General features: G+C 55.1%; 1 protein-coding gene across 1 annotated transcript in view; it reads left to right on the plus strand.

Annotated features, from left to right (window-relative positions):
- Positions 1–27,716, plus strand: part of SBF1 (SET binding factor 1) — an 85,158-nt gene that overhangs the window by 30,783 nt on the left and 26,659 nt on the right. Inside the window, 4 exon segments of the mRNA XM_075024481.1 lie at positions 13,837–13,922; positions 21,136–21,273; positions 21,472–21,606; positions 24,635–24,745. Coding sequence (XP_074880582.1) covers positions 13,837–13,922; positions 21,136–21,273; positions 21,472–21,606; positions 24,635–24,745 — 470 coding nt within the window.

A 27,716-nucleotide genomic window follows, 5' to 3' on the forward strand; every position in this document is an offset into this window, starting at 1 on the left:
TTGTTCTTCCCTGCGGCTGCCTCCTGCGCAGGGCACCAGAAACAAAAGCTCCTTCTGCAGTTGTGGGAGATGTTGATCCTGGCAAACTTGGTGGATGTAAACGATTTCTGTAGGGTCGAGACAAACTGAGCTAGTGCTTAGATCATTCTTCTTTTTCCTGGCATGCTTGAAAAGGGAGGGACTTGGGATATTTACACGTGAGCCAATGAAGAACAGTCCAGTCTGTTTGGGTTTTGTTTTTTCCCCTCTGTCCCTGTCTGCTTTACAGTGTATTGCCCAGCAAGATGGACAGCGTGCCCTTAAGATGGGAGAGGTGCTGGCATTTAGTCGTTTTGTCCTGAAACTTGAAGCTGGTTTCATTCTCTGCTGTGCACCTGTGGCTGTGTCTTGCTCCCACTATCCCTTTGCATCCGTTTACCAGTTGGGATTTCCATGTATTTGTCACTGCAGTTTCCCAACGAACTGGCTCTCGGGAGCAGGGAATACAGAAGCAGTGGTTGGAGCGTATAACGGGGATTTGTGGTTTACTGTGTTTACGAGAGATAACCGAGCCTGGCTGCTGTGCAGGCAGCCGAGGGTGGCTGGTGATGGCACACTGGGGAGAGGGGAGCTGAGTGAGTGCAGGCTGCCGTGTCCTTGCACGGCCACCTCCCTGGCCCCCATGGGTCCACCGGCCCCACGTCCTCGGCTCTCTTCTCCATCACCTCCATCCAGCTGCGGCTGCAGCCAGGCTTCCCCAGCCTCACTGCTCCCGTCAGGGTGGCTTTCAAACACAGCGTACTCTCTCCCTGTTTGGTCAATCTTTTTCTTGGCCTTCTGTGTCCCCTTTCACTCTGCTCTGCTGTTGTGCTCTGCGAAATGTGTTGGAAATGAGATTAAAATGCAAAAACACTTTGAACTGATTAGAGGTGGGATTGAAATGCACTGGTTGAGGAAGAGGCAGTAATTAATGAGCAGCTTTGGTGGATGGCAATGCTTGCCTGGAGATGACCATGGGTTGGGCTGTAGAGGTGCAGCAGGACACCTGCAATCCAGAGGCTTCTGGTGAGGGACAGGTCCTGCTGGTCTGTGGGTATCTGCGAGCTTGGCTCATTTCTCAGTCCCCAGGGTTAAACCCAAACCCTCACCTTTGAGTTCTATGATAGAAAGTTGTAGAAGTGTCTGATTGGTGCTGCGAGTCTGTGATCTGCATGGTGATGCTTCACCACTGATACAGTGTGCTCCTGGGTGCCGTAGCTCCAGGGAGCATCAGGGAGTGGAATAAAGCAGTGAGAGCAGATTTGCATCAAAACACAAATAATGTCAAGAATTAGATAATGCAATGGGAGAAGCCCACGCTTAGGTCAGTGTTCAGAACAGTGAAAATTCATCACCACACGTGACGCTGAGCGAGGCTGACCTACCGTTGGAAAGCGCGGTGCTGACCGGCGTTTCGGTGGGGAAATCCCAGCCATGCTGTAAACCCCGCTCCGCAGTTGTGGGCTTCCCGTAAGCTCCTGCTCTTGGTGAGGAGAGTGAGCAGTGCCTGCTGGGCTTGGGGGGAGAGGAGCTGCTCTTTCCCTTCACTTTGTGTGCGGGAGCTCGCAGCCTCTGTTGGGCAGGGCTGGGGACAGCGTGGGCAGTGCCGTGGGCAGGTGAGACGCCGAGGGACATGTGTCCATCCCCTCCTGCACTTACCAGTGTGTGTGGCAGGCTGCCCTTGCTGAGCAGGGGTAGCTGATGGGGGGTCAGGGCAGCTCCTGCCTTCCCTGCCCTCACCCCATCAATCGTTGCCTGCAGCGTGCCTCGAAGGGGGTTCAGCGTGATGCGAGGGCTATTTGCTCTTGCTGGTTACGTTGCTGTTCCTGCTGCCTCTTGCCTGCAAGGGGAGTTTTCCTTCCAGCGGCTTCCTGGCAGCAGCATTTTTCCGGCCCACAGCGCTCAGCTGCCCTGTTCTCAAATAGCTCCTGATCCCCGTGACGCTGGATGGCGTGAGCCGAACACCGCCGGCGGTGGCTGCAGCAGCAGGGTGCTTTCGGTGGTCGTTTCCACCATGGTGGCAGGAGGAGGTGCAGGGCCCCGGGGCAGGTCATGGGCTGTGCATGCCAGTGCTGTGCCCGAGGTTCCTGGGCAGCATATAGGGATTCTTGGAGGATTTCAGGAGGCGAGGGCTGTTCCAGGTTTAGGATCGCACTGAAGCGGACTGTAGATGGGCTCAGACGGTCCAGAGCCATCCCGCAGGTGTTTGGGCACCACTGTCCGCCAGGTTCTGGCTTCAGGGTGGTGTGGGTTTGCAGGCGTGAGGAGATGGAGCGGGATCCTCGGGGCTGCATTATGCCAGAGCCGGTGATGGAGCTGTGCTCGCTCCTGCCAGGGAGGGAACGGCTGGGGATGCAGCCTTGTGCGAGGGACCTTGGCAGCGAGGGTGGAAAGCAAACAGAGCTCAGTCGAATGTGCAGGCTGGGACTCTCGTGATGGGTGGGAAAGCTGTAGTGTCTGCGCCATAGTGTTCATCACAAATGTGACTACGGGGTGTCTAACACTGAGTTTTGAATCGTGCTAAAGTGCTTGGACACTCCTTTGTTAAAACTTCAAATTTGCTGTCCAGTGCTGGATTACTCCTGCGAGAGATGCGCTTCGATGCCCTGTTGCTGTGATTCCGGGCTGAGGACCTGGCAAGTCAGCACGTCTGTCAATGCCCCGCACGGCTCAGCAGCGCTGTGCTGCGTTTTGGGATATGTACAGCTCCCGTGTGGTTTTTCAGGTGAATACGCTGCTTTCTGTGATTCTTCCTGAGGTCTCTGGACACAGTGGGCTGGAGTGCTGGAAAGCCCACGCTGCCAGCGGGGCTGTAAGGTCCCAAAGCTTAAGACTGAAAATAATGGCGGGCTGCGGAGGTGCAGCGTATCCCCACGGCTGCTCCGTGAGCTGGGGTGTGCCCAGCTGCTGTGTCCTGTCCGCACGGCCAGAGGGGGTTTCTGGAGGGACCGGCGGTCCCCGCTGGCACTGCTGGGCTGTGGCAGGGCAGGAGGAGCCATCGGCACAGCACGTGCTGTTTTTAGGCCTTGGGTAAATGTTGGTGGCGTGGCCCTGTAATTATCGGGACAGGGTGCCAGTGGAGCTGGCTAATAGCTCCCCTGGGAAGTAACTGGAATTTGGCATCAGGTAAAAATAGAACAGGTTCCTCCCCAAAACACTTTTAGCAGCTCGCCGTGTGCCCGCAGAGCCATGCGTGGGCTGCGCTATTTGCTCTGTGCCCGCGCGTGACGGCCGGGGATTACCGTGGTGCCGCATGGCGGGACGGCTGCGCTGGCTGCGGTCGGGCTGACCGGGTGGGAGCTCTGTCCCTGCCCCACGGTGGCAAAGAGGAAGGGATGTTAAAATTGGGGCAGGGAAAACCAGCTCTGTCCCTGCATGCAGACGCAATCGCTTTCTAGTGCAGAGCTCCTGATGGGCACTGGGTCCTCTCCTCCTGGGAGGATTTGAGCAGCAGTGTCCCCCCTGGGTGCTGCACTAGCTGCGGCTCTCAGTGCTGTCCCATTTAGCCCAGCAAGGTGTTATTCTTGCTGCAGAAAGAAAGTCTGGGCTGTGGGGCTGATGATGGGCACGTCCCATGCCATGAGCCTGCTTTCTGGCTGAGCCGGGGATGTGGTTGCAGCCAAGGGTGCTGCCTGGCTGCTCGGCTCACCCTGAGCCCTAGGGTGCATCCAGACGCCACGTTGGTTCCTCAGAAAAACCTTTGGTTAATTGTGGGATCTGATACCATTTCAGACACGGGGCTTTATAAAGTGTGTGTGTTGCGGAAAACATGGAAGGACTGAATTAGGTTATACGCAGTGAGGTCTCCTCTTGCATTACGACCCATTATACCTTAAACACTGGTGTGCTCAGGAGCCGTGCATGCTGGCACCACGTCAGTCTAAAAATCTTCTTGTTGCTTATTCTGCGTTGGAAAGGAGACGCTCACATTTTGGGCCTACTGCACATAAGTAACCCTGCATCTACTGGGCTGTACAGCCCCTTCACCTCCAGACTGCAGCAATATGTCTAACACAGCCTTTTATGACCTATTTTGACTCTCATGCTGCTCCTGTACTGCAACTTAATGCCACAGCTTCCACGACGAGGCGTGTGGGCAGGAGTGCTGATGTGCTCTGCCGCTTGCTCTGCGGGCGCCGGGGAGGGCAGGGAAGGGGATGGATGCAGCATCCTGCACCACTGAGCAGCCCTGGCAGCTCCGCTGAGCTCGTCTGGCAGCTACGCCTGCTCTTCAGCCCCGAGCATCGAGCATGGCACCCTCAGCCTCTCCAGGGCAAGGAGGAAGTGGGGTAAAAAAAGGTAAGTAAGGCGACACTGGCATGTACTGTCGCTTCTGCTTTCTGAGTTTGCACTGCTGTGTGCCGGGGAAGGGTGAGGGTCGAACTTAATGCTGCATTAACAAGGCTTGTTAGTGGATTTCTTAACGATTCCCACTTAGAGCGGGTGTAGTTTTTGATCAGACAGGGTCCCCTGCCGCAGCCCCAGCTCCGACAGTTGTCCTTTTAGTTTGTGTGTGCCTTGAGGGGCAGTAGGGAGAGCAGCTCTGCTCTGAAGTGGATCGTGGAGTGTTTGATCAGGAGCACGAGTAAACCATGATATTTGTATTCCCCAAATATCAGTTGTTCTGCACTGAAAATACCTATTATGGTAGATAATTGGAGAAGAGAAATTTCTCCCTTCCAAAGCCCCCACGTCCCTGTGCCACCCTGGCTGAAGCTGTAACTGGCTCCCAGCAGCTGTGCCTCGCTCTCCTCTCCACGCTGCTCTGAAACCTTTCTCCACCTTGAATGTCTGCAAGGCAGTGCTGGGGGGGCACCCAAAGCAGTGAGGCTCACCCTGCACGAGGAGGATGTTGGAGGCCCACAAACGTGCTCATTGCCAAGGTAAAGGTGCTTTCCAAAACTGTCCCTGCTGTCCTGTATTGTCCCTCCAGCTGCTTAGAGGTGCCCGGTATCTCACAGCCCCAAAGCTGGAGGAGCACTGGCGTGCTCAGCATTTGATCTGTGTGCAGCATTACCAGCCCCTCATCAGCAAACAACTTGAGCCTGTTCCAGCAGTGGTCTCCTGCTCTGAGGATGCTCCATTGAGGAGGCGGTACTTGAGACAGTCTTCAAATGCCCGATGACAGTTGTGGGACATTGAGAACCGTGATTTTTTTTTTTTTTTTCTAGTTTTTTGGACGAGTGAATCTTAATTTGTAGGATGCCCTGTGTCAGGTGGTCTCATCATTGGGAGTGCTTTGCTTGCACTAGGGACCACTATTTCCATCTCAGTAAGGCTGCGGTGAATGGAGGGTGCCGGAGTGGAGCAGGCAGGGTTGGGAAGTGTTTCTTTCTTCTGGTTGAGGACCGTGAGTCCTCTGCAGACCCCTGGGTAAGGTCTGATGCTTTGCTGCTGCTCCCGGCCCTTCCAGAGAGACATTTGCAGACACTCCAGGTTGGAGAGTTCCTGCTGGGTGGGGAATTCCCTCTGCAGCACAAGTGGAGCCCTGGGCAGGGCTGGGATACAACTTTGTCTTGCTTTTTGGCAAACTGGATTCTCCAGAAACTTTTGCTAAAATGGTGGCTTTCGAGTTGTGGTTTGTAGAGATTTGGAAGTTCAGTTGCAAATCTAACCAGCCTGCAAAGTATAAGCTGGGCAAAGCTATTTTCAGTGAGGTTAGATTAAGGGAGAGCCTTGCAGTGTTTCCAGGAGCGGGATAGGGAATCTCTGTCTGGTCACCCTGTGCCTCAGGGTGTGAGGCCATCACCTCCATGCTTCAGGTGGAGCACACAGCTTGAACAGCAAGGACCTGCTGTTGGGAGCCAGTTCCTCCCTCAAGAGAGAATAAAAGCCAAAGTTAACACGAGTGTTTTCAGTTGGTGGCACTGGGTAGAGGATGCTTCTCCCAGCATCTTCCGTAGCTCCGCGTCACTCCTGGTCCCTCCGGGTTTGGAGGAACCCCCGGACACCTATCTTGCCTTCTCCATCCAAGCAGCTGGCACTGTCACATTGCAGCTCTTGATTTTGCAGCATGTTTGTGCCTTAAAGCAGTTCCTGCGCTGTCGTGGCTCGGGACCGTTTTTGTGGAGGGCTCCTCCGAAGAGACCTCTGGGTCCGGGTGCGGGCTGCGGGGAGTGGGTGCCCTCTCCAGCAGCCAGTGGTGAGTGAGGCACGGTGTGCGTGGTGGTTTGGGGGAGACTGGGGGCCCTATGTTTGCGTGGAGGCTCTGCTGGTTGTGTCAAGCCCGAGGTATTTATGAAGGCTTCCTGTTACGTACTGGCAGGGAGCATTTCCAGAAATGGCTATGGGTGAACAAGTGGTAGGCAGCTGTAAAACGCTTATCTCTGTTTCCCTGCCAGTAACCCTCTGGGCCCCGAGCAGCACTTTCCTGGGACGAGCTCTCGGAAACAGACGGATTTTTTTTTTTTTTAATTACTTCCTCTTATGCCTTAATGTTTCTAAAGATAAATACAGCTCTCCTCTTGGCATCTGCTCAAGGAACAGTAAAGCTTTACAAAGGAGCAAAGCTCCATATCAGCATGTACCGAGCCTAGTCTCCAAATCTGCGGTTTGTTTCATAGATGGTAGTAAATCTTTCTCTCCAGCTCTCTGCCCAGGACGATTTATTTCCTGCTGAACAGGAGGTCCTGCCGAGCTGCTCCCTCCTTTGCCAGACCGGTCCTGGATCCCGGGATCTTTCCTGACCTGTTCAGCTGTTTACTCTGGGGCATGTGTCGGGGCAACTGAGTGTCATCCTGAAAGCACCGTGCTTGGGAAGAGCAGTGGCCTCCACCTTGTTGGGAGATCTGAGTGGACCTTTCGACAGGGAGCCAGGGTGGTAGGGGAGTGACCACGTCCCCGCAGGCCCATGGTGGCTCCCGGGGTTTTCCAGCTGCATCTCCTTGCCCCGCAAGGGTTTGCCGGCGTGCCTGACCCCATCGAGTCTGCACCTCACAGGTCCTGGTGCTGCCCCGGCGCGGAGGTCGGGTCCCCAGCTGCCCCCGGGCTGCCTGCTCACCGGGCCGGTGCCGTGCACCCGCCAGCCGGGGGGGGAGATGGGGTGTCTCGCCGACACTTCTCAGCCTTAATTTGAGAGTGAGTAAGAACAGGTTTGAGGAAGGTAATGACAGCTCGGGGACGGGAGCGGGGGCCCGGGGAAGGAATGGTGTGAAAATAGAAGGGTGAAGAGCTCTGTAAGGGAGAGCAATGCCGTCCAGTTCTTCACAGGCTTTAATTTTAGCTCTCCTATAAACATCTCATTACTAAGCGGCTCATCCAGAAGAACTTCCGAGAGTCATGACGTTCAGTGGAAGTGCTGTGCTGGGAAAACATGAGCAGGTACTCACCACCCCGCACCAGCTGGGCAGCGACGTTCCCACTGACTCTTCTTGAGGATGTTTTATCTGGGAGCGAGTGACTCAAGAATGGAGTATTTTGCCTGCCTTTCGGAGGTGGTCCATCGTTGTAAGGAAGTTTCCCAACAATGAATTGGTCGTGTTTTGATCAGAGTTGCATGTAGACAGTTTGCTTCACCACCCAGTTCTGCATTTGGTCCCATCCCAAACTGTTTGTCCTTCTGATCATTATCATCTTGTGTTTACAGAGAGTCAAACATGCCCTCAAACATCACCAAGGCGATCATTAAACACAGAATGAGTTCATTTTTTCCCCCCCTTTTTTTTTTTTTTTTTTTCTAAATTTACTCAGGACAGGAATTGATGTTCTGGGTGCAACTTTGTGTCTTCGTAGAGACTTTTGCCTTAAATCCTGCTGTTGTCCTGCAGACTTGCTGCTGGGTGCGCTTTCTGTATCTGGTTCAAATCTGGCTCCGATGCGTGGCCATGTGCAAGGTGCCAGTGATTTGGCTGCTGCACAGGCGTCTGGTGTTCCTGCAGTCTGGGAAAGGGTCAGGCTTTGCTTCTTCCCAAGTTTCTTCTTCTGTGAAGTTGCACTGGAACATGAAGCGAAGGAGAACGTGTGGATTATTTATTTGTCTGGAATATTTACTCCTCTGGCTTGCTGGCCCCCACCCTGTGCAGACAGAAAAGGCGGCCGTGCCTGCAGCAGGGACTTGGTCTTCTGGGGGGAGCTGGCGGGGACGGTGGGTATCCAGTAAGTGCCACTTCATGTACACGTGGCAGCAGAATGACTCCTCTCCCCGGGGCGTCCGCACGGGTGGACGGCATGCCGCGGTGCTGCCAGGGGCACCTCCTCCTGTGCCAGGGGGACGTTGCTCGTGGCCGGGGTGCGGGGACGAGGGCAGTCTGCTCGGTTGGTTTGGGGCAGGTGGGCTTTCCCCACGGGAGGGCTCGGGGCACCCAGGATGGTGGCAGACGTGGGGCTGCCGCAGTGGCCGGGAGGAGCGGGCCAGCCCTGGCCCCACCAGCCCCGCACACAGCCCTTTTGTTTTCCTCCATAAAAAAGCCATTCTTCGTGCTCCTTTCATAAATATGTAATGAGGGAACAGTGCAGTCATTGTCCTCCGAGCAGACACTTGTTGTGTTGTTCTGGGGCTGCTGTGCCCGCCGGTGCGGTGGGTTTGGTGGGATGGGGGGAGGACTTCAGTCTCTGGGCTGAGGATGGCTTGCTGGGCTCAGTTCTGAATCCCTATTTCTGCCTTATTCTTTCTCTCTCTGTTGTTTTATATATCCCCCAAAGCTTCTCCCTGCCCTCTGGGAAGGAGGAGCTGATGTCTGTGGGCTAGAATTTTCCAACTTCTCCACTCCTGCAGGTGTTAGCACTCCTGTTAACTGGGAGTCAAGTGGTAGTCCTGCCTTTTTCATCAGGTCGACATGATAAAAGTCTTGTAGGACATTTTGAGGCCAGCGGGATGAACACAGAAGCCAAGATGTGAAGATCACACAACTAGGGAAGATCTCAAAGGTGCTTCTCTTGTACTGAGAATGAAAGAAATGAGACGGAGAAGGGGTTTTGTCTGGAGCCTGCCTCTGAAACTGGTTTGTTGGGGTGAAGCATGACAGGCAGAGCAGGGGAAATAAGAGCCAGTGATGACTTGGCCTGTAATGGTTATATCTGAAAGCGAAACAGCAGGTGGGGACATTAGCGTGAAAAATAAAATTGTATTTCCTGGTTGGCGTGCTTGAGAGGAGAACCGTGCAGCTCTGAGAGCTTGGTGGGAGCCGTTGGGCTGTAGGCAGGTGTTCGTCCCCATGAGGATGGGTCTCCTCTGGCCAGGGCAGGGTCCTGCTGAGATGTCTTCCAGCAGCGGTTGTGGCTGCAGCTTGTCTCCAGTTCGTCTCTGCTTTGGGAGAGCTGGAAGTTACTGACTGAAATTGTGTGGGCTTTTTCCCTTTCTCTCTTTAAGCTGTTGAATTATTTTTTGCTAAAAAGTGAATTCCATCATGCGGAGAAAGAGGAGTGGAGGTATGGGGAGGGGGGGTGTAGCTCTCCATGATGCCTAGAAGAGCTACAGTAGTTTATCACATGTGGTTTGATAGTTTTGTGGCTTGGGGTGTGGGACATCAGGGTTGCCTGCAGAGCAGCCTGCAGCTCCTGTGCCATCAGCGCGTGCTGCTGTGCGTTTGCAGCTCAGACCGCAGCGTTTGCAGCGCTCTGTCCCACGACAAGCTGTCTGCCTGCCAGTCTGAAGCGCAGCCTGCAACTGAGCAGCTAGGCATGGCCCAGGGAGCTGTCGATGCCTGTCAAAGCTTTGCAGAGATTGCAGCCTTGGACCGCTTGCTCTCTCATCCCTGGCAGACCTTTCCTGTTTGTTGGGCAGGCGTGAACCGGGCGAGCTTCCTGCCTTTGCTTTCTTGTCGCAGGCATCACGCAGCCAGGTGCTGAAGCATGATCTGGCTTGGGTTCAGCTTTGGACTGCAGCGAGGATGTGCTTTCCTGTCACCCTGGAAAGCTGCAGAGGGGGAGCGTGGAGCCGGCCAGAGCCTCCTGGATCTCACTCTGCACGTCACGTCGTTCTTGACCTGATCTCATCACAGTTTGTCACAGCAGCCGAATGTAGTGGTTTTGGTTTTTAATTCCAGCCATCCTGGGTAGTCAGGTGCTGGTTTGTAATAAATACAGCCTGCACATTTTGGGTGAGAATCTCTTGCCTGGGGCTTCTCTAGAGAGAGTGCTCGTTTTCTTCCCGATGCCATGCAGTGCCCTATTTCTTGCTGGCCAGCACTTGGCAGCTGCGCTCCCATGCCGTTGTGCCAGGAGCCACCACCTTGCTTTGCAGGTAGAGTGGAGCGTTGCTGAGGGATGTGCTGGCAGGTTTGTCATGCCATAACGCTGGTTGATGCAATAGCTCCTACTCCTTGTGGTGTAGTTGCCCAGCCACTGTTTGGTACTGCTCACAGCCCTGTGAGGGTTACGTGGGTTGTTGCTCGTTCCAAGAGCACCATTAGCGACCTGCTCCGTAGTCCAGGGCTGGTGCCTGATTTGCATGTGATGGAGCAGGCTTGCAGGCATGGTTTGGGTATGTTGCATCGCTTACCGCAGATCTCAGCAGTAAGTGCTCTTGGCAGAAGCTTCAGGTCCCCTTTTTGGTTGCGTTTCATGGCTTTGTGCCTTGTGGCTTAATACTGTTTTGCAGGAAGCCACCTCAGTAACTATGGTCAGTGCTTTGTAGCATAAAGTGTTTTATGATGCTTTAAAACAGGTGAATTTTTAAAATAATTTCTCCTTTGAGATACAGAGCAGCTCTTGGAAGCCTCTGCTAACGACAATTCAAAGCAATGATGAAGTTGAGGTCCATCTCCCTGTACCTGGGGTGAGCTGGCAAAACATTTCTGTGTTTGAAATGATCCCCCGCCTCTCTCCCAGCAGAGCTAGACAACAACCCAGCCTCACTGCTGGAAGCTGGGGTGAAGGAAGGCTGAAGCACCTCTTGCTCATGGGTTGAGGACTTGTGAACTTTGTGTTTCCCTGTATTATATCATACTGAATTTTCGAGGTTCAGGGGTGTGGGAGTCGTGCCTGAGCCTGCAGGAGGGCTGATTTCTTGAGACTGACTGTACTGGTTGTACCATGTTGCTTTGGTGAAACACCCTCCTGTGCTTTCAGTAACCTGAGAGCAGAGGGCTTCAGGTGTGAGTGTTGGAAAAGGACTTGTTCCAAAGAAGATCCTTTGCCTAAAAAACACATAAAAATTCACTTCGCCTGTGACTCTCCTCACTCCATCATCGCAGCAGGCTCCACAGAGAAGGTCCAGCTCCTGGAGCAGCTGGAGAAGCTGCTGCACAGTTGGGTTCCCCGTTGGCCTGACCCTGCATCTTCCCTGGAGTGGGAGCACTGGCTGCTGTGCCCCATGCTGTATGGCAGCGCCAGCCTGCAGCTGTTTTCCTGCAAGCTGGTAGGCGGTTGCTGGGTGAATTTTCCAGGAAAGGTGGGCACCTCTCTGCAGGGGACTGGAAACACTCTGGAAACATGGCCCCGGGGCCCAGGAGATGGAGTCTTGGCTTAGTCTTTTTCCAGGACGTTCGTTCCGAGCTCCTCTTGTCACGTCACTTAAGAGACAAGTGACCCACCAAGCGCGAGGGAAGCACAGGGCTGTCTCTTACTTGGCCATGACCCCACTGGACTGAGAACCAGCCGTTCCCGGAGAGTCCCCGGCGTGCCAGCGCTCACCGCCTCTGGCCTGCCTGAGAGTTAAGGTCATCTGGTTCTGTTGTGTCAGCTGAGTATTTAACTTTTTGCTTATTTAGAATTTCCTGTATTATGATAACATCTCATAAACTTCCAAATATAGCTTAACGCGAATTCAGACTGTAACAGGCTGCCCCAGGAACAGTGACCAGGTGTCACCTTAAGTCATGCCGGCCTTTTTGCAACGGAGCGGCAGGAGGAGGCAGGAAGGAAGACGCAAAGCGAAGCAGCTGCGTTAATGCCGACGTTTGCAGGCACACGTGCTTTCCCAGGCATCTCAGCTGGGGACAGCAGAAGAATCGGTGGGGCTGGTCCGGCTCCCCGCCACAGGAAGGGATGCACTGATCGCACAGCCTGATACGGCCGGCGAGTGGCTCGGACACTGTGTGTGTTGAATGATGGGAAGTAGGAAGGCAAGGATCAGGCTACCTCTGGAGTAGCTGAGGAAAGCGCTGGGTGGCTTGGCTGGCCAGAATTTCTAAGTCAGGCTTCTTGTTAATGCCAGTTGCTAAAATCAGGATTTATGTAGTCCACGGATCGCTAAATAACACAGCAGCACTTGGCTTTGAGAAAACTCAGGGGGTCAAGTTCCCCTTGTTCTAAACAACACCTGGAGTGTTTTTTACATTTGCATTGAGGATGATCTTGTGTCTGTTTCCCTTGTGACCAAGAAAGTGCGAGTGAAGACACATGCACTTGTGGCAAGGCTGCTGGAGGAAGCCGTCAAGGAGGGCACGGGTCTGAGAGAGCTCGCTGGGTGCAGGCTGTTGGAGAGCTGTAATTCTGACGTGTGTGTCTAAAAGGGTTTTTCCTGTCTGTGAAGCTTGGGCCGGGTCGTTTGTGCTCAGAGGAGGCAGGTCTTACTCAACACGTTTGGCCTGAGCACCTTGCAGTGACTGATGCTGTCGGCGGCGCCTGGGACCTGTCTGGAGGGGAAGGTGGTGTCTGAGCACGGGGTGGGAGATTTGGTTAACCTGACGCTCAATGCTATTTTCTTCACAGCTTGGCGCTGACCTTTCCTTTTTGGTCCTCAGACTATAAGTAGCGTCTTTTCTGATGCCTTGTTCTGCTAAATTCAGCTGTGGCTGGCTGGTGGTAAGTGGAGCAGTGGAAACAGGTCTAGGTGCCAAAAATAGTCCTTCCGTGGTGCATGCCTTCTGGTGAGGCTCCTCCTGTTACCTGGCCCCGTCAGCGGTCCTGGGGCCAAAATCCAGCTGTGCTGGAGGGAGGCCCAAAGGCAGCAGGCGTTACTGTAAGGGACAAGAGAGGCAGTCGTCCCCTGGGACGATGCAGTGGATGCAGTAATCTCTCAGCAGCTCTGCAAGGGACCGAGATGGTCCCACTTTAGAGGTGCTGCCTGCCTTTGTGGCTGTGCCTAGCCTGTGGTAGGAGCAAAATCCTTCTCAGGATTTCTTATTCCCAGACTCCAGCTTGATCCACTGGAGGAGGGTTTTACTGTGAGCAGCTTCATCACTGAAAGGATGTGGCCAGCGTAGAAGTGCTTCCCCAGCCTTGCAGGCTCTGTGAATGTAGCAGGAGCTACCTGAGTTTCAGCTGCTTCAGGCTATCCCAAGAGCTGTTTGCCAGCAGAAGAGCTGGCCTGCTCCCTGGTGTGCCAGTTTCCATGCTTGCCTGGCCAGCTAGTTCAGGGCATGATCTGGGTGAAGCACAGTTTTTTTATTTGGGTTGGTGTGGGCTGGTGGACAGGCGTGGTGGGGGAGTGCTCCTTCCAGTAGCAGGGCAGGCTTCAGGTGCCGTAAAGCCACAGGGAAGTGGCATCTCCAGGGTAACTTGAGAGTAAAACTGGGTGGCATGATGCCATTGTTCAGGGAGAACGTCAAGTGCCAGGTTGTAGATAATGAGCAGTGAATTACAGTTCAAAAGCTGTATGTATGATCTTGTGTTAACAACACAAGGAAGGAAACTTAAACTTGACCTGAGATCTGCCACACTTCTGCTGTGCCTGTTATGCACCTTTGGATAAAGAGTTTATGAGTTGTTTGCTCACTACTCTATTAAAATTGCTGCTTTTCCCTGTGGTAGGGGCAGTCCTGCCATACAGCTGTGTTTGTGGAAGGGGCCAGGGTCTGTTCTGTGCTGCCCATGTCCATGGAGGGCTGACACAGTGCTGGAGTGTGCTGGTGTTGCTTCCATCCTGGTGTTACCAGAGGCTGAAATGCCGGCTGTGTACCTGCTGCCTGCCCTCTAATCCCCCTCTTGTCTCTGCAGGGAGTGGGGATGGACAGGGACAGATACTCCAGCGTTTCCCGGAGAAGGACTGGGAAGACAACCCCTTTCCCCAAGGCATCGAGCTGGTGAGTGTGCTGTCCCTCGGCACCGGGACCCCGGGGAAGCGTGACCGGCATGTGGGGCAGGTGACGCCATGGCACTGTGTACGCACATGTTGCTGGGCGCTGCTGGGTCTGACCGGGGGAGCCCACAAGAGAGGGGTTCCCACCTGTCCCCTGACGCAGCTCTAGCTCTGTAAAGCTGTGGGATCCAGCACACTGCCTCCCGGCTGGGCTGCGGCAGAGCCGTCCAGAGGCAGTTGCTGCTGCACGCCCTGCCGGGGGCTGGCTCCTCTCCTTGCCACTTTGCTCCCCCTCCTCCTCTGGGATCAGCTACTCGGGATGCTGGAATGCTTCCTAGAGGAGCTGCACGGATGCAGTGTCAGTATAAATAGCCCTGTCACGAATAGCAGGGCTCTGCCATTGTCAGGCCTCTCCCAAGCGCTTTGCCAAGCAAACTGCTCTCCTCCTCGGGCCGGCGGTATCGGCAGCAGCTCACCCTCCAGCAGGCCTGGGTGTGCTCTGTTTGCATCCGCCCGGCGAGGAGGGTTGCTGGGCTCTGGATCCCTTCCCCAGCCCTCCGGACACATTCGCCTGCTGTTGTGAGTCCTTTGAGGTTGCAATCATTGCTGGGTCATACCCATAAAGTGACACACCCCGTCTAATTTGGCACTGCGTGGGTTCTTCACAAACCAGCTTTTAACTAATCAAGGATAATAGGATTGTTCTCCTCGGTTGCTAAATTTGAGTAGAAGTTCTTCTCAAACCCTTCCCTGCTGCATTGGTGCTGCTGCTGAGGAGCTCTGAAGGAGAGGAGCCGGTGCTCTGCTGCCAGCCAAAGCAAGTGGGTTGGGCTGCCGGCTGTCCAGATCCCTTTTCACCCCTAAACTGAGTCCCCTTCTGAGCTGCTCTCCTCCTCCCCCACTGCCGTCCTTCCCAGTTTCCAACTGCAGTGCAAAACCTGAAGACAAGACGAGGCTTTAGAGGTTCCTTCACTGCCTTGCAGGCCTCACGGCACTGGGACTGTCCTCATCCCGCTCCTCGAGGCCTTGCAAGTACCTTTGCTGCACTGGGAGGTGTCGGTGCCCGCGAGGCCAGCGTGTGATGGTTGGTGCGGGGATGCCGGCCAGCCGAAAGCCCCCGTCGTCCCCTGGAGCGGCGGAGCCGGGAGCGGCCAGCCCTTTCTGCCTCGGTTGGTGTGCGCAGAGGGATTGCACCTCCCTGTTCGGATGCCCCCAGCCTGAGTCACCTGCCAGCAGGACTCGACGAAGGGCATTTGTGCATCCCTGACGAGGGATGTTTTGGGCGAGGGAGTCCTGAGTACCTGGCGTAGCAAAGGGCGTTCCAGGTCCCTGTGCTTCCCCAAGGCTTCGATGAATCATAGAATAGAATCATAGAATATCTCAAGTTGGAAGAGACCATAAGGATCATCGAGTCCAACTGAGGGATGGCCTTGGAAGCTCGTTTCCTTAGAGGAGGTGTGTCATGGGCACTCAGGGCACTGCATGTTGGGATCTCTGACTTGCACTGTCTACGTGCAGGGCTCCGGGTAGCTGAGAGGGGTGGCGGCCCAGCCGGCGTCTCGTTTCGTGGCCTGGGCAAGTTCCCTGTGCTATTTAATGCTTGTTTTCTGAGCGGTGGATTTGCGGCCACCCCTGGTTGCCCATCCGGACTCAGTTCTGCTTTCAGCTGCCTCCCACATTTCGTGGCCTTGTCCAGAGCCGGTGGTCATCTCCATCTTTGTGTGCGCTGGTGCGAGAGTATGTCCACATGAGCTGTGGCTGTTGGAGGCTGATCAAGACACCCTGTGTCCTGTGCCCTCCAAAGCTCTCATGTCAGGATTAACCGATCACCAAGGGACTCTGCTGGCACTTGCAAAAGAGAGCTGCCAGCATGCTCCTCTTACCCGGCCAGGAGCAACCAGCTTGTGGAACGGAGGGTGTCAGAGCTGGACACATCTTTGATCCCGTCCTCATCCCTCTGCCCTGTCCTGGGCACTTGGCTTCGGCAGTTACCGCTGCAGCCGACAAGTTGTGCCATGTGCCCGCCAGCAAGTGTGGCGAGTCACTGGGATCAGCGGCGGTGGCCGGTTCATCTTCCTATCGCGTGCTAACTGTAACTCCAGCACAATTTTGGACTTCTTTGTGCTATTTTGTCTGAGGCAAATATATATTACTTTTCTGGTTAGTGTTTCCTGGTTGTCTGTAGGGGACTTGGGAACTGTCCCAAGAAAGTGGAAAGCTGCTTTTTTCCCAAGGGTCAAACCGTCCAGCCAAAAAATCCCTGGAATTTAAACAATTGGAGCCCCGTCCTGTTGGGAGCCAGGGGTGGCTCCGAGGCTTCCCACAAGCTGTCAGGAGGCATCCTGGGTGAACAGCACGTAGGCCTGACACTAAGGCAGCTCCTGAAAATCAGACAGAGCCCACCGTGGGGGGTTTTGGGTGGTACATTACATTGCGGTCACTGCTGTGTTTCTTTTTAACAGCTTTTTGGGGGAGAAGATTTTCTGGTGTGTGTAGGGAGCAGGAATTTGTAGCTTCTGCCCTTGCGTGCCGTCTGACGGCATTTCCAAACAAAAATATCTCATTTTAAAGAGTGGAAGTTCCTCTGGAGAGAGACACAGGATGTGAATGTGTCTCCTCTGTTGCAGCATCCTCCCCTCCCAGGCCAGAGCCATCTCCTCTGGCAGCCCTTGAGCCCACGGTGGGTTGCACTGGCTGCCCTCGCCAGCCTGGTGCCGGCAGACTGGGGGAGCAGGATCTCCAGGCCCTGGGGCAACTGGGAGAACTGGGCTATTACCGCAGGTGAAACCACAGCAGAGAGCCCCGCTTCGGGCTGTGACTAACAGCTCTCGCTTCCAAGGGTTACTGGTTGCAGTGCCTGCGGTGGTACCGAGCGAGGTGCGCGTTACGTTATGGGAATGGAGATTCCTGCTAAAACCGGTGGCTGTGTGTGCTGTGGTGTGCTATGCCCGTTGGTTCCTTCTGCTCCGGCGAGGGTTAGTGCAATTCCTCCTCTGCCTTTCAGATCCCACCGCAGTCCTTCTGTACTGCAATCTTACAGGTTTGCTTAACACAGCATGGTATTTCCCATGTCTTAAGGCCACTTGTGGATGGTTGTTGCATACTGCAGACTGTGTCGTCTGGGTACGTCCAAGTCTCCAGACACATTTTGCCTCTTCCAGCGCGCGCTGGCACCTGAGTCAGCATATGCCAGTGTTCCCTCCTGGCGCCTGGGCACTGGAGAGTGGTTAGGGTTTCTGCTGCTCTCTGAGATAAAACAGTGAAATCCTTTTGTTTTCCAACCAGCAGGTAATTGCCTGCGTGTTTGCAGCTTCAGTCTCCTTGTTTGGTGAAGGTGAGCCCAGGTTTGTATGACGTTTGTTCCCTGGCTGCTGGGAACGCTTGGGCAGAAATGCCTGTAGGAGAACGCTGCGTCCGGGCCCTGGCCTGGGGTGGGGCGGGCTTGGTGGGGCAGGGTCCACAGGTCTCCACTTCCAGGGGATGGTAACACGCTCTGCTGCTTGCAGAAAAGCTTCCTTTGTTGCTTTGCTTTTGTAAGGTGATGGTAGCTGAGCAGAGCCTCATCTAGTGCATCTGTCTTGACCAACAGACCTTTTCTTCACCTCTGGCACAGAGGGACCTGAGGTTGGCAGCCGACAGCCAAACCTGTGCAGCCAGTGGCTGTTTTGGCAACGCTCTGGAGAGAGGAGAGCTGCCACCATGCTTTGCTGTGGGTTTGATCAGGAGTGGAGCAGGCAGCTCTTTATCCAGTGTCCCTGGTGGCTCCATGGGTCATCCCTCCTGCCTGGCAGCCAGCTCTGCTACAGGGTCATTTTGCCTTCCCTTAGCTTTGCAGGGTGGAAATAAATGATCAGGAGGATGTCTTGGGACATCATAGGCTAGATCCTTGCAAACTTGGGAGAGGCCTGTGATGTAACTGGTGGAAGAAGAGAAGGTGGTAAAGCAAGTGCTGATCTGTGCAGTGCTGTGGAAAACAAGGCTTGCCAGACACACACACACACACATATGTTGTCACGAGAGGTTGGTTTTGTTGCTAAAACTGCTCTAGGCAGTGTCTGCAGAGCCCGGCGCGCAGCTCTGCCTTTCTTTCTAAATAAATGAAGGGCTGTTGCTCCAGAGAGGCTTAGGTGCAGCCTGACTGGGGCATCCACCAGTGCTGGTCTGTAGGGGAGCTGCAGTACATCCTTCAGGTCAGTCGCTTCCATCAATGCCCCCCTCATGTAAGATTCGAGACTTTCTTCTCTTGTGGCTGTCTGCAGCTCGCTCTTGTTCTCTGTGGGCACCCAGCAGTGCTGAGATGGACCGTAAGGACAGACCGACACCGCTGCAGCACTCGCCGTGTGGAGCCCTGGCAGCGTGTGCCAAGTTACCGCGCTGCTGTCACTGCATCAGCATGGCTGGGTCGTGCGGGCAGCGGGTCGTACCGCACCCGAGGGCAGAGCACCGGGAGTGATGCGTCTGCCCAAGTGGTGGGGGAAACAAATACAGGGTGAGTATCCTCCCGGTGCGGATCCAAGTTTGGGCGAGGCACCTCTTGCCCATGCAGATCCAGAGAGATCTTTACTTTGGTGTGGGGGGCCGTAGTTTTGTCTTCCTCTAACTGTGGCACCTTCAGTGTTGCAGAGCACCACGGTACCACCATCGGTCACGGTTGGACTGCTTCTGGGGGACACTTGTTCTAATCGCCAGCCAACCTATGCCCATCTTTCATGGAGGATGTTTGTCCTTCCTGGAGGATCTAGCTTGAAATGAGGCAGCAGTTGTGGACGTCAGACAGCTGTGTGCCTGGTGCTTTACAAACACGTGGGCGCTTTATGGTGACTTCAGCAGGATAAACCAGCTGAGGAGCCGAGTGCAATCAATCTGTGTTGCAAGTGACTCTGGGACATAGCCGGGGCATATCCGTGTACCCCAGTGGCATGACCTGATCCAGGGTGTCACCTGCTGTGGTTTGAAGTGACTCGTGCTCTCTGCAGGTGCTGTTTTTAGGAAGCTGACTTCTTATCCCATGGCTCAGGAAGAGTCCCAGGCGACTTGGTGCTTGGAGCCCAGGTGGGTGTCAGGAGCTTCCTGCACCTCCCGTGGTAGGACCGAGGGCTCTGGTGGTCCTCGCTGAGCTCATACTTTGGGGGCAGAAGGTGGTGGAGCCATGCCTTGGCCTGAGCAGGTGTAACCCCGAGTGAAGAGGCTGAAATGCGTTCACGTTCGTGTCATGCCATTGTTTCCATGTGCCCATTTAGCAGTGGTGTAGTTGTCTCTGAAATAGGCTGAGGTTCCTTGGCACAGAAGGCAGCGTGACTCCAGGGGAGTGGAGCAGAGCCTGTGCCCACCAGTGGTGGTGATGTTGATGTCCTACTGGGGTTCCCTGGTAGAGGAGCAGTCCAGGGGATCTGGAGTTCCATTTCTCAGGCCTCTGGATGAGCACATTTGACCCCCAACATCTGGCTTGTACGCACCTGTCTCTGCAGGGAAGGTTTGATACCACGGTCATGGAGTGCATCCCTCTCTTTGCACTGGGATGTGGCAGTTGGGAAGTGCTGGGTGGGACCCAGCAGCAAATTCCTTGAGTGCAGCAGCTTTGTGTGCTTTGGTCTCATCATTTCTGCAATGAAGCGTTTGCGCAGAGCGGTGAGCTATAAGTTGGTTGTGGAGCCCAGTGAGGAGAGGAACTCTCTGGTTGGGAGAGTGATGCTGTGTACTTACCCTGATAGCTCCTGAGCCATACTTTCCTCCTGCGGACTGACAGGGGAGCCAGGCAGCAGGCAGCCTTGTTTAAAAATGGCACCAGGAAGGAAAGGCCCTGGGACGCAGGTTTACAGGGACATACATGGCAGAGTCTGGGACGCAGCTGCACGAGTGCTTTTGCCTCACCTCCTTCCCGCTGACATACCTGGGAAGCTGAAGAAAGCCGAGCTCTTGCACTGCAGCTGATGCCCAGCTCTTACAGCTGCGGCTGCACCGGGCTGCCCAGGGGAGGAGGGTCTGGGTCTGTGCAGCAGTGTGTGCACGCACGTGGAGTGCGGCACTGGGCATGGAGAGCGGTGAATAGCTGGAAAACTTCACCAGGTTGAAAACAGCTTTGATTTGCAAGGGTTTGGGCTGGAGCAGGGATTTCTGCAGCTTTGCAGCGTGTCAGCCCTTTCTGCCAGCCTGGCCCTGTTGCCGCCTTATTCTCATCCTCCGTTTTGCTCAAGTTGCATCTTCAGAGTGCATCAGGCCGCGGCCCCAGGAGCCGAGCTGTCCTGCTCTCAGTGAGGTCCAAAAAGTCTCGGGAATTTTCCACAGCTCCTCACCAGCCAAATGCAGATGCTGAGGAAATATTGAAAAATCCCTTGAGACTTCAAAACCAAGGGGGAGTCCTGGGGCTGCTGGCTGGAATTACCCACCAGCCCTGGGAGGGTGTTTGGAAAGTCCCCAGAAACCGGTAAAACGGTGTTCGGAGCTGCCTGAAGTGCGGTGTTGGTGCGGCCTGGGCCGGGTGTTTTCCAGCTGCCTGCCCAAAGTCAGGAGTGCCGCCTCCTGGTGTGGACGCCCAGCCCTGCCTTGCGGGGAGCTCACCCCAGCCCTGGCAGCGTGTGGGTCGCCTTTCCTTCCCCGAGTTTGTGCGTGCAGTCGCCTGGCACCTCGGTGGGCTGCAGAGACCTTGCAGAGCCTTGGCAAGCCTCGCAGGCTCGGTGCTGGCTGCAGGTAGCCGCCTTGCACGGCACAGCCCAGCTCCTCGCAGCCGCTGTGCTGGGGGAGCTTCTGCAGCTCTAAGATGGGCACAGAGTGGCAGAGGGTGCCCAGCTTGGCCAAGGTGTCCCGTCACCCTTCTTCCCAGCTTGGGTTTCTCCAAGCTGCTCCTGCTGTCCCAGGCTGCTCCTGCTGTCCCTGCGGAAAGGAGAGGAAGGTGCCTGTCAAGTTTTCCCCCACAGAGGGGATGGTGGGGGGGGCTCTGGCCAGTGCTCTCCCTGCTCCCAGACCACGGCAGCTGCAGCATGTGCTGGGGAAGGTGGCACAGCCATTTCCCTACATAATCTATCAGTGATGTGCTGCCACACCAAGCTCCCTGTCCCTGGGAGCCGGTACCTGGTGGTGTTGGTACCTGGTGGTTTGCTTTGCATCGTCCAGCCCACCAAAGCTCCTGGCTTCCGATGCCAAAGCGATGCAGGGGAGCGAGGGGCAGCGGTGCGGGCAGGTCAGCCCCTCTGACTGCCATCCCCTGCCCTCTCTTGCAGTTCTGCCAGCCCAGTGGCTGGCAGCTCTTCACGGAGAGGAACCCCCCCTCCTTCTTTGTGGCTGTGCTGACCGACATCAACTCGGAGCGGCATTACTGCGCCTGCTTCACCTTCTGGGAGGCCGTCGAGAGCACACAGGTACTGCGGGCTGCCAGGGTCAGGTTGGGGAAGGTGGTCAGCAGCACTGGTGGGGAGGCATCCAGCTACCTTTGGCTTTGGCCAGTGGTTCCTGCTTTCTCTGTGTCGGAGGAATCCAGACCCTGGCATCAGGGGCTTGGGAGAGGGAAGAGCATCCTTTTCCTAACCCTGGGACTTGGCTGCTGTGTGTCTCCCTAGCCTCAGAGCCACCCCAGGAATGGTGAAGGGGAGGAGGAGGAAGAGGAGCCATCGTCTCCTGTTCAACCCGCGCAGCTATTTGCTCCCAAAAGCTTGGTGCTGGTGTCACGGCTGGACCACGCGGAGGTGTTCAGGGTAAGTCCGAAATGTGCTGCGGCTGGGTCGGGGGGAGCAGGGCCCCTACTCGGGAGGGAGAGGAGAGCAACATTAGGAAAGACCTTCTGGCTCTGGGAGCAACCAGGAGCCACGTAGTCACTGCCAGGAACAGCAGCTGTAGGAGCAACCTGGCACAGCACCCCATGGGAGAGCAGCCTGTCCCCAGCCTGGTCTTTACATCCCGGTCCAGCTCCACGAGCCGGGTCAGCAGCTGTACGCTGAACCTGAACGGCTGGCTGCAGAACAGCAAAACAAGGACTTGGCCACACCGGGCAGCTGATGGCCTTGACCCAGTTTTGTTAATAGAAAAACCGTGAAGAACAGCCCGTTCCTGTGGGAGTATTTGTCTTTGCCACCTTTATTTTCTTTAAATGTGCTGCATTATGTGGCTGTAAAAGGTTTGGGAAGGCATGGGCTGCAAGCTGGCGTGTTTACAAACTGCCTCCATGTGTATTGTGTCCGCAGCTCTGCGGCTGGGGCTGGTGGGGTGTGGGCAGCCTCCTCCAGACCGAGCAGGCTGCCTGCCTTGGTGCTCCCTTCTGAAGGAGGAATGCACCTGGCGTTTAGGATGGTCTCTCTGCTAGGTTGCCCAGGTGCTGGGCTTGTAGGAGGGCAGTATTCTCCATCAGGCCAGGCTGTGTCCTTCCTTTTTCCCCTCCCACTGCGAGGGTATTGCTTCTGGGCTCTGCCCTGTTCTTGAACCTCTTGTTCACAGCCCGCTCTGTAAATGGGAGCACATGGTGTTCCCTCAGGGCATTCAGTGCTGAAGGCATTAATAACTGACGGGGGGGGGGAAAATAATAAAATCACTCTGTTCTTTGGCCTGGAGCTGCTTCAAACAGCAGAGACTTTGGGCTTCACAGACTCACAGCCCAAACCATGTAGCTGAGGTTGGAGGCACCTCTGGAGGTCTCTGGCCCAACCCCTGCTTGAGCAGAGTCAGCTGGAGCAGGTTATCCAGGGTATCGTCCAGTTGAGTTTTGAGTATCTCCAAGGATGGAGACTATACAACTTCTCTGGGCAACCTGTGCCAGTGTTCAACCACCCTTGCAGTAAAAAAGGTCTGTATACCTAGGTATTTTATTGGGAAAGTTCTCTGAGCCTAGGCTGATAGGTAGTGTTAAAACAGCAACTCCTTTCCAGCAAGCGGGAGCAGTAAGACTGAGATAAAAGGGAGTGTATGAACAGAAATGAGCCTGCATCACCCGTCCATTTCCCTTGTTGCAAGCAGTTGCATCGTATGGTCATCCTCACATCTGGAATGGCCTTTACCATGCCTGGCCATCCATGGAGCTGGAATTCTCTAACACACGGGAGCCATTCATTTTCTCAAGCCTGGGAGAGCAGAGCGAGATCAGCTGGGCTGCAGCGTTTGCTGCTCTCCTGCTGGGCAAAGGCTGGTTGTTCTTGGGGATGACTCTGGAGGAAAGCGGGTCAGCTAACTTGTTCCAAAAGACAGACGTTTCCTGCCAGAGCTTGTCCCCTGGGGAACCTCACTGAAATGGTTCCTGGCTCGTTTTGGTCCTTGTGTACCCAGCCGCTCATCTTCCTTGGCTAGTTTTGTTAGGAGGTCCAGTAATGTTTGCGTTGTGCGTTTGGCTGCCTGATTTTATTGCTCACGTGCTTGAATTATTCACCTTAGTGATTTTTGAGGAACAGATGAGTGACAAGAGCACTACAGTCCTGTTGTTCTGGGCCTTGGGTCATTTCCCCCTTAGCTGTGACACAAACCCAGAAATGTCTCTGGGTGTCCCCAGAAGGTCTCTGAGCGTGGCAGCTATGGGAGCAGGATCTCTGCTCCACAGCAGCGAGTGCCATGTGCCTCAGACCTGCTCGAGGGAAGATGAAGCAGCCCTGCTTTCAGGCTGAGGTTATGGCAGGACATGGTGTGTTTGCCTGTTGAGTGGGGTTTGCCTCTCGTGTTGCTGTTCCCTGTCCCAGCCAGGAGAAGGACGACAGGTGGAAAACCTGCCCTTTGGGTGAACAGATGGATTTCACTGGCTAAATTTGAAGTGTAGCCTGTTATTTCCCCAGACCAAGACTCGAGCTGTGGCTCCTTGTCCTCTCTGATTAGAGGTCTCTAGCCCAAGACCTGGATCTGTTGGTCCTCTTGGTCAGCACAGTGCTGGACTGAGAGTCTGCCACTTGCTCAAGGTGAGGTCAAACCATACACACGTTACGCCAGGAGCCTTCACCACTGTTCGTGAACGTGCAGGAGCGTGAGCTTGCTCTTCACGCGGTTATTCCAGCGTGCAGTAGCCTGCCTAGCCCCTTCCCTCCAAAGCCCTGGTATTTGTGTTTTCTCTTTTCCTCACTGACATGGGGAGATGGTTTGAGTTAAACAAAAACACCCAGAGGGTGCCTTGAAGACAAATTCCTCAAATTCCTTATTCATCTGCATATTATAGCTGTGTTGAGCGCTGCCTTGTGCTTGTGCCCCCTAAGCCCCTCTGTGCTGGAGCTGATGTTGCTTCCCAAATGCGCCTGGTGGGCAGACAGCAAGCAGAGCAGGACCCAGCCACGTGTCTGGGCCAGCCCTCAATGGAGAAGTGGGTCTCCTTCCCATCCCTTGCTTGAGGTTTTTGTGAGACTTGATGCAAATCCGCAGGGATGGAGAGTGCTTGGGGGTGCTGGAGAAGCCTCTTTGTGTGGAGCTTTTGAACCCCCTCCATGCTGCTCCTGCTAAACTCTAGCCCAGGGGACATGTCTGGGGATGGCTCTGGTGGTGTTGGTGCTGGGATAGGGAGGTGCTGCTGGCTGGAAGCACACTGAGCACATGTTAAACATCCTGTCCCTGTTGATGAAGACTCACTGTGAGAGGTCTGAGGGGGAAGACTTCAAGCGCTGGACCCAACAGTTGACTGTCACAGGGTGTGTTTCTGTCTGGAGTCAAGCACTGGGAGCCCCTCCATGCGACGGTGCTCCAAACTGGAGCCCCTCCCCAGCTGCACCTGTACACGTCTGCTTCCCACCCTGATGCTCAGCTGTGCTGTGCTTTCCTCTCCAGAACAGCCTGGGTTTGATCTATACCATCTACGTGGACGGACTGAGCGTGTCCTTGGAGAACGTTATTGGGAACCTCCTGACGTGTACCATCCCCATCACCGGGGGAGCTCAGGTGGGTAACCTGCCCCTTCCCTCTTACCTCTGTGTGCTTCTGCCTCCTAAGCAGCTCTGACAGAAGCAGGGATGTTTTTGCTCAGCTGTAGTCTGGTTTTGCTGTGCTGGGGTGAGCTGAGCAAGGCTGATTTGACTTGTGGGCAGAGTCTGGCTCAGTGCACTGGCAACTGAGCAGCTGCCACAGTGCACTGCTACTGGCAGGTGCTTGGCTAGTGCAGACAGTGCCTTCCCAAGTGCTTAAGAGTAGAAACAGCAAACCTCTGTGATTTGGAGCTGCTCAGCTCCTAGATCAGCTGAGAAGATCTTGCTGCTTTGCTTAGCTACAGCTTGCTATGACTAGGCAGCTTGGTCTTGGCTCCTTGCTCCCTCCAGGAGGGAGTACTGGGTGGCTCAACCACCAACTGGCTTACGTAGTCACTGATCAATCTGTGTAAACAATTGCCATGGTCTCTGGTCATTGCTGCATCAGGGAGGTCTTGCTCCTCCACTCAGCCCTGTCTGATTGCCTGGAGAGCTGCTCCAGAGCCAAGTGGTCATGGGTCATCTGTGAGAGCGGGGACAAGTCAGCTCTAGGGAAATGGGCCAAGCAAGGCTAACGTTTGCCAGATGAGCAGCTCAGAGCTCTCTCCTCAAACCACTGGCTTGTGCGTGTGCATGGCTGACATCTCTGATGGACAGGGCTTGAGGAGCAACAGCCTCGCTTGTGCCCAGAACTGAGGCCATCAAAGAGAACCCTCCTGTTTTTCCCCTCTGAGCCATGTGTTCCTCTTGCAGTCTTCCTCCTGCTCTAGGAAGGCCAGCTGGGCTCAGTCTAGCTCATGTGAGCAGCAGATGGGTAAGGAAGGGCTAATTGAAGCTGACTTGGAGATGACAGAAGTGAAGAGAGCCCAGCTGCACCCTCTGGCAGGAGGTATTTGGAGACAGCAGTGTAGTGCCCTGGAGGAATTCTGCCATGCTAACACCTGGAATGTAACTGTGGATGTGCATTTGTCTCCTGCTGTGGCTTCACTTTCAGCTGAGCTCCACTTCCCCCAGCAAAAAATGCCATCTAATTCTCTTGCTGTGAGAAGAGAAGGCTCTGCCCAAGTGGAGGAGCCTTTGCAAGGCTGGGGCAGCACTACAGGTCTCTGGTGCCTAGAGACAGAGGTTTCTTCCACTGCTGTGGTCCGTGACCCTGAGGGGAAGCTGCTGTCTTGAACCTGTGTGTCTGTGCAGGCTTCCTGGGCAGGTGCTTTCTGCTGGGCAGAATTGGTGCCCCTTGGGCTGCTGTCACGGCTCGACATAGGTTTGGTGCTTCTTCTAATAATCCAGAGCGAGGCAGGTCCTGGGAGGGCCCAGCAGTGGTCCTGTTATTTGCAGGAGAGGGATGGATGCCAGTCATATCCGAGTCCTCTGGAGAAGAAAGCAGGGTGCTGCCCGCACCCAGGGGGCTGTGACTGCGTGCCAAGCGTCCCGGGTTTGCTCTGGCTGAGGGCAAGAGCAATAGCATTCCTGCAGGATCTGTCCAGATCTGTCTGACTCCATCTGGTTTCTCCCTGGTGAGATGTGTAAGCGGCAGTATGGGAGAGGAGAGGCTGTTTGGACCAAGGCGGCTTCTCGAGCCGCTGTGGCTCACTGAACAGCGCTTTTTGGCACAATTATTTGTCACCTCCCAGTTCTTGCAGGATCGATCTGTGCTGTGGGAACAAGTAGTGTGCTACAGGGAGGACAGTGTGTTGGTGGCACTTCCCTTCCCGTGCTTTACCTGCTCTGCTGTGTCCAAACGCTCTTTTCCAGTGTAGTAGCTATTGCTTTTGCTTTATGTGTGCGTGCATCTCTCCTCTCCAAGAGTGTCGGTCCCTGCTTGTTGTTGGCCTCTGCCTGTGTTCGTCTTCCCTGTTGTCTTGCTGTCTTTGTGTGTTTCTAACTGACCGTGCTATCTCTGTCTGTCTCTATCTCAGCTTGACGCGGACGACGAAGCAGCGGTACGCACACCTTTCCTTTCATTGGGTCTGTCCTCGTTAGCCGCCTCTCTTTCATTGTTCTTGAGGGTGGCAAATGCTGCAGCTAGCGCAGTGGTGGAAGCCTGGGCACTGTTCATCTCTATCAGAGCACCCTTGGGTGTGCGTCTGTGTGTGTTGCACTGACGGGCAGCAGGGAACGTGTGCCTGGGCTCTGGGGAAGGGGGTTGCTTTCCTGTACTGCAGCAGACTGGCTGTGCGCTGTTTGTGTCTCCATGAGTGCACTCTCCTGGGGGTTGTGAAAAACGTGGTGGCCTGGTCTGGAAGACCAGGTCAGGGGTGCTTGTTCTGCTCTGCCAGAATGGCGGCGTTCAGCAGATTTCTAGGCTGTTGCGGTGGCGTGAGCTCTTGTGGCTGCAGGGGGCTGAGTAAGGAGGTGGGTTGCATGGCGAAACCTGCTATTGCAGAGGAGTGTTTTCCCTAGAGAGGTGTAGAAAGAGGAAAAGAGGGCCAGTGATCTGGTTCTGCCCCAGCCCCTGCAGCCTGGGAAGAGGGTGGGGACGTGTAGGCTTCCCCGTGCCACTGGGAATGAGCTTAGGTCTGGGAAACAAACTGTATTGGAGAAGAAGCAATGAGACTGTGCCCACTCTGTCCATCCCCAGCCCTCCGACCGGGAGCCATCAGGGCCTGCTCACGCTGCCTGGATGAGGCACCCTGTCCGATGGGAGAGGCTGCAGAGCTGGTGCTGCACCTTTGCCTGGCAGTGCTGGCTGGACATGGTGCAGGAGAGCTGTTCCCCTCTGGCAGCGAGGTCCTGGAGAGCCCTCGTGTGCTGTGTCGCAGTGCGGGTCTTGGGGCTTGCTGCTGCCTTCTGCCAGCTGTCAAGGAATTGCTAGGGCTGGCTGGGACTGCCAGCTGTTTCAGCAGGTGTCATTCCTCCGCTTAGCCCGTGGCCCCAGCCAAGCACGCGATGTGTGTTGTTAACAGGGTCTTCTTCCCTCTTCCCGCAGCAGCCTTGCTCCAGCTGTG

The sequence above is a fragment of the Buteo buteo genome, chromosome 4 (assembly GCF_964188355.1).
Source record: "Buteo buteo chromosome 4, bButBut1.hap1.1, whole genome shotgun sequence".
Lineage (NCBI taxonomy): Eukaryota > Metazoa > Chordata > Aves > Accipitriformes > Accipitridae > Buteo > Buteo buteo.